Raw genomic sequence first — 12,125 nt, 5'->3', positions numbered from 1 at the left:
CAGATGGCCAACAGACACAGGAAAAAGTACTCCACATCACTCAGCATTAGGGAAATACAAATCAAAAATCACAATGAGATGCCACCTCACGCCAGTCAGGATGGCTAAAATTAACAAGTCAGGGAATGACAGATGCTGGCGAGGATGTGGAGAAAGGGGAACCCTCCTACACTGTTGGTGGGAATGCAAGCTGGTGCAACCACTCTGGAAAACAGCATGGAGGTTCCTCAAAAAGTTGAAAATAGAGCTACCCTACGACCTGGCAATTGCACTACTGGGTACTTACCCTACAGATACAAATGTAGTGATCCGAAGGGGCCCATGCACCCGAATGTTTATAGCAGCAATATCCACAATAGCCAAACTGTGTACAGAACCTAGATGTCCATCAACAGATGAATGGATAAAGAAGGTGTGGGGTGTGTGTGTGTGTGTGTGTGTGCATAATGGAATATATGCAGCCATCAAAAGAAATGAAATCTTGCCATTTGCAATGATGTGGATGGAACTAGAGGGTCTTATGCTGAGCGAAATAAGTCAGAGAAAGACAATTACCATATGATCTCCCTGATAAGAGGACGTTGAGAGGCAAAGTGGGGGGCTTGGGGAGTTGGGAAGAAAAAAATGAAAGAAGATGTGATCGGGAGGGAGACAAACCATAAGAGACTCTTAATCTCACAAAACAAACTGAGGGTTGCTGGAGGGTGGGGGTGGAGGGAGGGGGTGGTTGGGTTATGGACATTGGGGAATGTATGTACTATGGTGAGTGCTGGAAAGTGTGTAAGCTTGATGATTCACAGACCTGTACCCCTGGGGCTAATAATACATTATATGTTAATTTTTAAAATTTTTTTAAAAGAGAGTGGTCCAGTCTTTAGGAATGAAGATGGGGTTCATCAAGGAAACAATATCTTAGAAAACTGGTACTTAAGATTGGGTCTTGATCAGTGATAGCATTAATTAAACAGATAAATGGAGAGATTGTATTCCAAGCAGAGGAATATGCTATCCAAAAACAGAGTGAAACAGGCACTTTTGGGAAACTACATGTAACTGGGATTGCCAGAATACAGGCAATGTCTTGAGGAGGGGTATCAGCAAGAGAACATGTAAAGGTGAGATCAGAGAAGACTTTACTTTTCTTTGAAAGAGCCTAGACAGCATCCAGAGTAACAGAGAGCCATTGAGAATCTTAAGTAAAGGACTGGCATGGCTATGTAATTGTGAAAGCTATAAAATCAGATGGATTTTAAGTATAAGATTATAGGCAGGGAAATGTTAAGTTGATTGCTTTCACACTTTTTGATCACATCAAGAGGAATACAAAGATATGGGTGTTCACATAAAGAAACAGAAGCGTCATACAGCAGTACTTATTCATATGATATAGAATGTATTCTGAAGTTTTCTGTGTTTTTTTTTTTTTTGAAGTTTTCTGTTTTAAAATGAGGATTGCAACCCACTAATTTTTTTTCATCATCGGTTGGCTTGCAGCCTCTAATTTAAAATACTTAGGAGGCTCTTATGGTTCAGGCAGAAGATGATTCTCTAAATCAAGAGAAGCAGTGGTGGTGGAAAGGAGGGGTTAGATTTTAGAAATAGAATAAAAAAGTTTTTGTAACCATGACAGGTTTAGGTTGACTTACAAGCACCACACTGAGTGACTGGAGTCATTAACGGGAACATATAGCAGAGACTGAAAACTGAAGAATCATTCCATATCTTGGGCTGCAGATACAATATTTGTCTGATATAGGTTTTTTATTACTTTTTAAAATTTAGGGGCGCCTGGGTGGTTCAGTGGGTTAAGCCGCTGCCTTCAGCTCGGGTCATGATCTCGGGGTCCTGGGATCAAGTCCCGCATCAGACTCCCTGCTTGGCGGGGAGCCTGCTTCCTCCTCTCTCTCTCTCTCTCTCTCTCTCTCTCTCTCTGCCTGTCTCTCTGCCTACTTGTGATCTCTGTCTGTCAAATAAATGAATAAAATCTTAAAAAAAAATTTTTTTTTTAAATTTTAAAATTTAATTTAAATACCTTTGATTTGCCACAGGTGCCATCATTTATTTATGATCTGCTTTACCCTGGAATCCACAAAACCTGTTGGATATTGGTGAAGATGAATGCAGGGTAGATAGGTTGCATTCAAGTTGTCAATGGGATATCCCATTGAAGCTATTCAGGAAGTTGTTGTCAGTTGTATAAGTCTTTAGCTCAAGGGAGAGATTTGGCCTCTTCAATTTATTTAAGATAATTGAAGCTGAGACAGTGGATGAACTCTCTTAGAGTCCTTCCTAGTAGAGGAAAATAGTGGGACAGAGACAGAACTCTGGCAAACACCTGCACTTAAGAGATGGAAAAGAAGGAAGCCAACAAATGGAAACAGAAAAAGAATAGTCAGAGGTAATAAAACTAAGAGAGTGGTATTTTGGAAGGATATTTATTACACATTTTTGAAAAGAAAACAAGAGCCATCGGTATTGAATGGTTGGAGAGGTCAGTAAGATGAAGAGTTTAGTGAATGGCAAGTAGAATTTTGACCTTTGTCAGACAAGTTTCACTGTGGCCATGAAGATAGAAGCATGATTTCAGTGAGTTAAGATGTGAAGACTGGGTGCCTGGGTGGCTCAGTGGGTTAAGCCGCTGCCTTCGGCTCAGGTCATGATCTCAGGGTCCTGGGATCGAGTCCCGCATCGGGCTCTCTGCTCAGCAGGGAGCCTGCTTCCTCCTCCTCTCTCTCTCTCTGCCTGCCTCTCTGCCTATTTGTGATCTCTCTCTGTCAAATAAATAATAAAATCTTTAAAAAAAAAAAAAAAGATGTGAAGACTAAGAATTGGAGATAGTGAGTATAAACTATCCTTTCTTGCATCTTGGCATTAGAAGGCAATGTCAGTGCACTGGAAAGGTATAAGAAAGATAGATGGCTGCTCACAAGGAGTAGGGGGAATCTGTATCCCAGAGTCCACAGACAAAGTATCTAACTGCCAGCTCCTGCATATTCTGAAACTTAGTGATAGCATTTTCTCTCATTTATTTAATCTAGTGGAGGGCAAATTTAGCTGTGTGGGTGGGAGATTTAAGGTATGATGAAGCAGAAGAAAGGTTTTTAAGGAATCTGCAAGTGTAAGGCCCCTGAATGGTCAGCCGGTTAAGCATCTGACTCTTGATTTTGGCTCAGGTCATGATCTCGGGGTCATGGAATGAGCCTCTTGTAGGGATCTGTGCTCAGCAAGGAGTCTGCCTTGGATTTTCTCCCACTCCCTCCACCTCTGTCCGTCATCTCTGCTCTCACTCTTGCTCGCTCACTCGCTGTCTCGGAAAAAATATATATACACACACACACACGCACGCACGCACACGAACGAAAGAGCTGCAGTGTGAGATACGGTCCGACTATTCAGAATGGAATGATTTTCCTTCCAGATAGAGGAGTAATGCTCTAAACTTGAGCCCTTTTACTGTTTACCTTTTCCTGTGATACTGATGCCCCCTGCTTCTAAAGCCTCACATAGCTCACGGATCTGGTAAAAGGTGAATGCCATGGGCAGGATCTTCCTCTCATGCTCTCTAGTTCTGGCCTCTGACTCAAGTCTTGGAGACCTCAGGCAGTAGATTCACCCTGAAAGCACCAGCATATTGGGTGTAAGAGCTAATGCTCTCTTTAGTTTCTAATCTCCCTTCACCAGGCCTGGATGTCACTTTTCAAACCTAAAATCATGCTCAGAGCTGCTTTTGGCTTCTTCATCATGCCGGGTAAAACATTTGATGACTTTCCTAGGTCCATCCCTTTTGAGCCTAGAATTTTCTCAGAAATTCAAAATAACCATGTTACTTTATGACATACAAAATGAAGTAGAACAAATTTTATCTATGTGTTTAGAACTTAAATTACATTTAAATCTATGATTCACTTTTTTTCATCAGTTTATAGATATACTTTTCAATGTATTGTTTTATTTCTGTCTTCACTTAAAAATAGTTCATTTTGATTTCTAGTGATACTTAACCTGTATACCCAATGGGGCATGGTGAGTAAGTATTTATAGAACAAAAAAAATGGTTGTGCGTTGTCTTCACTAATTGACATTCTACTCAGAAGCCCTCTTTTTAATAACTATCTTGAGTCTACAGTTATTTCTCCTTTATATAACTGTACTGCATTCTCATTTTAGATCCAACTGAGGAACCAGCTCCACAGGCCACCAACACCGTTGGTTCAGTTATTGGAGTAATTGTCACCATTTTTGTGTCTGGAACTATATACTTTATCTGCCAGAGAATGTTGTGTCCACGTATGAAGGGAGATGGGGAAACCATGACTAATGACTATGTAGTTCATGGACCAGCTTCTGTGCCCCTTGGTTATGTGCCACATCCAAGTTCTTTGTCAGGATCTCTTCCAGGTGAGTTAAGACTGATCCACTGAGAATCAAGTCTGGGATCCTGGCAGGATTGCCAACTTTCCATTATGAAACAGGGTATTACCTAGAGTCTGTTTCAAACTACTTTGGGTTTAAAAATTTTTAAGAACAAATGTTCTCTTTTACTTTTAGCACTTTTTTTATAAATAAAAAATATATATTATATCTTATATAATATATAATAGCGCCCATTTATACATACCAACTGCATTTATTGCAGATACAAATCCACTGCATTTTTGGATGTCCTCTCCTGAAAGTAAATCGCTAGACATTTGGTGGAGAGTCATAAACCACAGGTCCTTTAGGCGCACTACCAGGGGACCTCAGTACTACAGAGCCCAGCAACTAAAGGTGGGGGAAAAAAAAGATTAAGATTCCTTTTCAGCAGAGATTTGGAATTAGCTGAGTGATAGTAAGGAGGGATATATTAGGCTATGCCTAAGTAATAGCCAAGTAGCCAGAAATTCAATGTCCTTGGGTAGACCATATTGCCCTAGGGAGGTATGGCTTTCTTTTCAGTGCCTTCTGGTGCCTTTAGTGAAAAGAAGTCTTTTTTTAAATGAATATGGAGAAGGAGGTGTCAGGCAAAATCTCTCAGAAAAAAAAAGAAATTTTTCTGGGTATAAATCTAAGAAAACAGTTAAGATTTTTGAAACTGCTAATGATTACTTGTTGTTATAACTATTTTCAGTTAGTGAAATATAGGAAGTCACTTAATAGAATTTTTTCTTTAGCATTAGTGGTTGTGATTCCAACAACATTTGCATCCAGAAGATGAAGAAGTAATCTGTACTTTGTATGAATGTCTTTAAAACTGGATTAGTTTCCTCCTGAGTAAATCTATTGTTTAATCTGTCCTGCCCACGCTCCATAGTCCTTTTCTTCTGCAAATCCTCTAAAGTTGAAAACTTCTTATTTTGAAGAGTTCTGCTTCTGTCCTTGGAGAGAAGGGATGGTGGTATTTACTTGGCCTTGTTCTAGGCCAGCTCTCAGAAGTGTTCACTTCTAGAGAATATTCATTTCTCCTCTCCATTAAGTATTTTCAATTATTATTAGGAAAAGAGAGCATAAATTGTTTTGAAATCAAACCATTTGGCTGTTGGTATTTGTAATCCTAGTATTGAATAAAACCTTTTTGTGGGTGGAAATAATTTTTATAGATCTGATTCATCTTCAGTATTTATCCTTCATTTTAGGAATGTCTCGAGGTAAATCAATGATCAGCTCCCTAAGTATCATGGGGGGCAGCAGTGGACCCCCTTATGACCGAGCTCATGTCACAGGAGCATCATCAAGTAGTTCTTCAAGCACCAAAGGCACTTACTTCCCTGCAGTAAGCAGTCTGTTTTCCTTTGTTTGACTTTGAATGCTAAGTTAAATGGGATCCTAGATTTAAATGGGGGTACTCGATGGTAATTAAAGTTTGGTACTACTAAAGATGGTAATGTAAAGAGTTTTTTAGTATAGAATTTAGGCATAGAGGGCTTACAGGTAGGATTTACCACTACCATGCAAGCACCCTTAAATCTAAATCTTTAAGTTACCATGTAGTAACCAGCATGTTTGAAAGCATTAGGCAGTAATTTCATAGTTTGGGTAAAAGTAGAACTACTGAGTAGTATCTCCTCAGAGGGTTAGAATCTACATTCTGTGACCTCTCTAAAAAAGGAAGCATACCTGGTATTTCTCCCAAGTCAGTAATGTTTCTCTAAACATTTATAATTTTAAAAAATCAGCTGTGCTGAACTTAAATCAGTGACTTAAAGATTTCCTTCTTATCACATTTCACTGTGTAGCCGTGATGAAATGGTGTTCTAGGGAGAGAGAGCCCCATTCCTAAGCACTATTGGAGGTCAGTTCTTTGGGAAAGGATTGTGCTGATCCTGTAATGGAAAGGAATACCAAACAGATGAAGGAAGATGAAGAAGAGGAAAGTCTAATGGTCTTTATGTGGCATAGACTATTATTATTTTAATAATGTAATTATTTTTCCATTTAGATTTTGAACCCTCCGCCATCCCCAGCCACAGAGCGATCACATTACACTATGGAATTTGGTTATTCTTCGAATAGTCCTTCTACTCATAGGTCCTACAGGTAATGCGTATCTTCCTGTAGTATAATCAAGGTATTTATTAAAAGAAAGAAGGATTCTAGTTGTGGGTTTGATGGAGCCCTACATAAATAGATGATGGTAACTTGAGAGAGAATAGGCATTTTGTCTTGGTAGTGCTAATGTTGCCCCTACCACACATCCTTTTCTTCCAGACATTATATATATATTTTTTAAAGAGAGTCACAAATGCTAGGTTTCAAAGTAATAAAGTAGAGCCCCTAATTTTTTTGGCAAAATTCTAAGGAAAAGTTACCCACCAAAATAACTGATCTCAAAATAGATTACTGCTCAAGTTAGGTTTGACCGATAGTCTAATTGACATAAGATAGTCTGTTGACATAAGACTGTCCAAAACCCCATCCTTAGACTGTCAATCAAACCTAACTTCAGAGAGTCATGAGAGCTGTAAATAGCAGGGAGAGTAAGCACAGATTTCGAGAGAAATCGAGAGAAGCTGAAGTTCAGGCCTTGGTTCACATACTTTATTACAATCGGGAATGAAAAATTTCTCATAAAATTGCTTGGAATAAATCATGACTCACTAAAATGAATGAAATATATTTGTAAGACAGAAAGGGGGAAATTATGCCTCTCTGCTACTGTGTGTCTATAAAGCATAGTGAGCAGTACTAGTGTATTGTATCCTTACTCTCTTCACTATCTTTCAAAGGCCAGCAGAAAGTCAACAGCGTGATGATCTCTAAGTACTGAGTGTTGTGTTTATTGGCATCCCTGAAGTGCCTGTTATCTTCTAGTTAAGGTGTTTCCTAGACTTGTAGTCAAATTATCCTGATACAGCCTTACAGATGTAGAGAAGCCAAGTGGAAACTGTTTATAGCATCTTATTCAGCACTTGCATTTCATTTTATAGATAAGACTGAGACAGGCTTGATTCTGAACTGATGTTTTTGTGTTTTAAGTGTTGATTTCCTTGCCACTAGTTTGTTCTCAAAAGCCAAAATAGGAAGCAGAAACCTGTAAACTGAAAAAACAAAATGAAAGACCTTAATTTTTATTTTTAAAAAACTAATTTCTTTGGGGCACCTGGCTGGCTCAGTTGGTAGAGCATCCAATAACTCTTGATCTCAGGGTCATGAATTCAGGCCCTGCATTGGGCATGGAGCCTACCTTAAAAATAAATAAATATTTATATTGAATGAAATATTGATTAAAATGAACATAATTGCATCAAAAACATTTCTTATTTGAGATTTTTGCCTGGACTGGAATGTAAAAGAATTTTGTTAATTTTATTTCTTCTTAGCTGTTTTGTTTTGTTTTTTTTTTTTCTTCCCCATGAAAATGGAAGTGTTGGGCCTTTAAATGTTGAGCCAGGAAATTTCACCAGGACTCAATGTATGATTGGACAGAAAGATAAAACCTAAAAAGTACTATGACATCATGTCAATATTGGTAGTGAAAACGCTTGGGAACCTGCTCAGCAGGTCATGTAACTTTTGGTCTTTGGCAGCCATTTCTTTTGAGGCAAACCCTGGGTGATACGAAATGGTGTATATATCTTGGGATAGTATCTTGTGGCAGTCTGTAGCACTGGTCATCTTATGGCTTGTTCCTTCAGTTTTACGCATGCTCCTACCCCTCTCTTGTAGTCACTTTGATGACAAAGCGTTTGAAGAAACCTTGATTGGGATAAATATGAAATAAGATCAGCTTTACAATATTTGGAATATAAGTGGTATATGAGGTTACGGATAGAAGTCGAAACGATAGAAAGGCTAGCACTTCTAGCTCTTCTCTTCACTGGTGTGTTCATATCTTCTCAGTTCCTTTTTTATTAGTGAGCCATGCTGTAAACTTGATTAACGGCTGTAGATTATTTGAAAAGGTGGAACAATAAGTATAAGAAATAAATTAGGTCTCTGAAACACATATTGGAAAATACACTGTCTCTACATTATTTAGATATTTAGAATTAATCGCTTCTCGGCCTTTTGGCTAAGATCAAGTGTAGAATTAATCATTTTGTTGTTAGGACAGTATGCTTGTCTGTATACAGGGGATCAAATCTCTTTCCTCCAAACCATAGCACTTTTTCTTGGCTGACCGTGACAGTAATGGGATGGATATGCCCCTTAGGCTGTCTACCAAAATTCAGCATGGCTTGCAAAATATTTGTTTTAAAGAGAGAATGAAGTCTTCAGACTATGAAGTTAAATTAAGTTTATTATTAATAAATTAATAAGATTATTAAGTTAAAGAATGTTAAAGGAATACTAACATGATTGGGTAAGATCAAATATGTGAAGACCCATTCTTCTCACAGACTATGGAGCAGCAGAAATTGGTGGGGCACCTGGACGGCTCAGTGGGTTAACCCTCTGCCTTCGGCTCAGGTCATGATCTCAGGGTCCCCAGCCCTGCTGCCCCCCTCCCTCTCTGCCTACTTGTGATCTCTGTCAAATAAATAAAATCTTTTAAAAAAAAAGAAAAGAAAAGAATTAGTGAGGTCAGTCCACTATATAGACTAAATGCAAAACGTATAACAGACTTTCCAGAGATGATCATTAAGTACAACTTTGAATATAGTGAAACAGTTTAACTTAAGGTATAAGAACACATCCAGAGGCTAGGTTGAGTTTTCCTCTGTATGACCAACCTATCCATTTTTAAATGCCTCTAGTCACATTTTATTTGCAAATATGAAATACGTGCTATCTTTCTTAATTGGTCATTGCAAATTGTCTCCTGGTCTGTACAAATTTAAATTGTAGTAGCGCATTATCTTCAAAGTGAAGTTTACATTTAATAATTCTATATTCTGATAGGGAAAATAGCTTTTCTGTAAAACTAAGTGTCTGCTTCTCTTGATTTTCCTTCTATACCAGCTACAGGCCATACAGTTACCGGCACTTTGCACCCCCCACCACACCCTGCAGCACAGATGTTTGTGACAGTGACTATGCTCCCAGCCGGAGAATGACCTCAGTGGCAACAGCCAAGGGCTACACTAGTGACTTGAACTATGACTCAGAGCCTGTGCCTCCACCTCCCACACCCCGAAGCCAGTACCTATCAGCAGAAGAGAACTATGAAAGCTGCCCACCTTCTCCATACACAGAGAGGAGCTACTCTCATCACCTCTACCCACCGCCGCCCTCTCCCTGTACAGACTCCTCCTGAGGAGGGGCCCTCCTCCTCTGACTGCCTCCAATGCAAAAATGTAAATACAAATTTGGTTGAGATCTGGAGGGGGGGAGGGAACTATTAGAGAAAGATGAGGCAGACCATGTACAGTTAAAAATTATAAATGGGGTAGGGAATACTGGAGATATTTGTACAGAAGAAAAGGATATTTATATATTTTTCTTAAAACAGCAGATTTGCTGCTTGTGCCATAAAAATTTGTATAAAAAATAAATTTGTACTAAAAGTTTTATTTTTGCAAACTAAATACACAAAGCATGCCTTAAACCCAGTGAAGTGACTGAATACAAAGGAAACAGAAATAATAAAGGCATCACTGACCAGGAATGTCTGGGCTTTATTGATACCAAAAAAAAATGAGAAAGAGAGAGAGAGAGAGAAGAAGAAGAAGAAGAAGAAAAAGAAGAAGAAAAATTTAAGTCCATCTCAGAGCAGCAAACCACAGATACTTGGAAGTAGCCAAATAGCCTTCATGTTAACTAACATTTGAGGGCCAACAAGTTTAAGAAATCACGAAAGGGAAAAAAAAGGAATTAAAACTAACTTTGGACAAAGGGCTTTGTTTTCTCTAGGAATCCAATTATTTTAGTGAGGAAAATAGGTATTTATAAAAATCCCTTCTGGGTGTTGCTATTTTAGGAGATCAGCTGTCTGGTAAGAAGGTGTGAGGCTCTTTGTGTGTGCAAGTCTTCTGTCCCTACCTTGGAACCCACAACTTCTGGCAAAAGAATTAATTTTTTCACTAGGTGTTTTTTTACCTTGCTTCCTCCCCCAGCAGCTTTGTAGGTCATTTTGCCAAGATATCACAATTTATTCACAACTTTTTATCTGAGGATTGATTAAATGGAATTTCCTAAATTAAGGTTGCATTTTAATATTTCTACTAGCTCCATTCCTCTGTAGGCTTAGCTCTTCAGTTTGACTGCTGTTTTTGCATAATGATCAAAGGTTAGACATATTATTGCTCCTCTTCCAAGATTGTTTTAATACTCATTAAAATCTCTTTTTACAACACATATAGGCAATGTTTAAGAATTACAAATTTAACCATTATGTTTTTGTTGTAAATTAATCATATATCCTTGCAGTACTTTCAGCACATAATATCACAATATGAAATCGTTTATATATATATGTTTTTTTCCTAGTAAAACGTTTAAATATGTTCCGGTTAGAGACAATCTATTTAAAAAGAGAATTTTTTTTTGTTATCATTAGATTTTCCCTTTATTAACTGTTTGTGACATTTTCATGTTCTTTAGGTTACTTTTTCTCAGAACAATGTCTACATACATACCTCTTTTAATGTGTGACGTGAGTTTAATATCTTCCTGTTACCCAATGTGAATGTTAAGATTGTTTTCAAATTATCCACAAATTATTCTTATATTCACCTCTTATATATTCTTATGTGTTCTCTCTTATCCCATTATGGATTAAGATGATTTAACAAATTTATCAATATGGATTAAATGAGAAGGCCAACCTAGTAACTTCTCAGCTGTCAGAACTTGGGTGGAGGGGAATAATGGAAGGCTCTTACATAATCAGCCTGCCCCGCCTGGTCCTTGGGCTGCTGCATCTTTAGCTCTCAAGGGCTGACTAGGGACTGTTCTAGCACTGCTCTGCCACCTTGCCACAAGTCAGTTTCCTGCTTTTTACGTGTTTCCAGCACTTCTCTGCTAAAACTGAAAATGTTTTTAAACTAATGTATTTTTACTTTACCAGATGTCAGTCAATTAGTTACCAAATGGGGTTTTGTTTTTGTTTTTGTTTTTGTTTTTTTTTTAATTCTGTCTTGCTGAGGCCTCCTCTCTGGATTTTCGGGCCAAGAGAAAACAATGGAAGACAAGATTCAGAATTCTGGCAGGGATGAAGTAAACTTTTTAAGCAATTAAAAATACCTAAGGAATCTTTTTAAAGAGGAAAAATATGTGGTTTCAGAATAATGCTTAGATTGTTGGGGACACCTGATACGAATCAGGTGCACTTGATTTTGCATATAAAGAAATGGTGATCCATCAGTGTCTTGCATTTCAGGCAAACAAGCATTAACTCTTCCTGTTGGTAGACAAAGTGCTCACAGTTTAACAGAATGGACACTGGAGTTGTATTCTGTGACATGGGGCCTTTGATGCTTAAATGAAGATAGAAAGGTTAGCAATAACTGGGTATCAATTAGAATTTGAGAATTCTATATGTTTACATTTTTATTGTGCATCGTTATCCGGTGGGCTTCCCATGTGGAAACTTGCACTATAATGAATTAAGAAGAATACTGCCTTGTTATATCTCAGTCCAAGTGCTTGTACTGCGATGGCAATGGCCTCTTCTTGCAAAATACTGATTTGTGTGCCAATTTGTTTGAAATTATTTGAAGGCAGTTCCGCTTAATCTCAGAATCCTCTTCTGGGGTATTTGAGAT

The 12,125-nt window shown here is 38.1% G+C and overlaps 1 protein-coding gene across 1 annotated transcript in view; it reads left to right on the top strand.

Moving 5' to 3' along the window:
- Positions 1–10,206, top strand: part of LRP6 (LDL receptor related protein 6) — a 179,493-nt gene extending 169,287 nt beyond the window's left edge. The window contains exons 20-23 of the mRNA XM_044227959.1: positions 4,168–4,398; positions 5,616–5,752; positions 6,419–6,516; positions 9,382–10,206. Coding sequence (XP_044083894.1) covers positions 4,168–4,398; positions 5,616–5,752; positions 6,419–6,516; positions 9,382–9,676 — 761 coding nt within the window. The 3' untranslated portion in view covers positions 9,677–10,206. The remainder of the gene's footprint in view (positions 1–4,167; positions 4,399–5,615; positions 5,753–6,418; positions 6,517–9,381) is intronic.
- Positions 10,207–12,125: the final 1,919 nt, after the last annotated feature.

This window comes from Neovison vison, chromosome 12 (genome assembly GCF_020171115.1).
Source record: "Neovison vison isolate M4711 chromosome 12, ASM_NN_V1, whole genome shotgun sequence".
Taxonomy (NCBI): Eukaryota; Metazoa; Chordata; class Mammalia; order Carnivora; family Mustelidae; genus Neogale; species Neogale vison.
The sequence above is the reverse complement of the archived record's forward strand: the minus strand, read 5'-3'. Positions and strand labels throughout refer to the sequence as shown.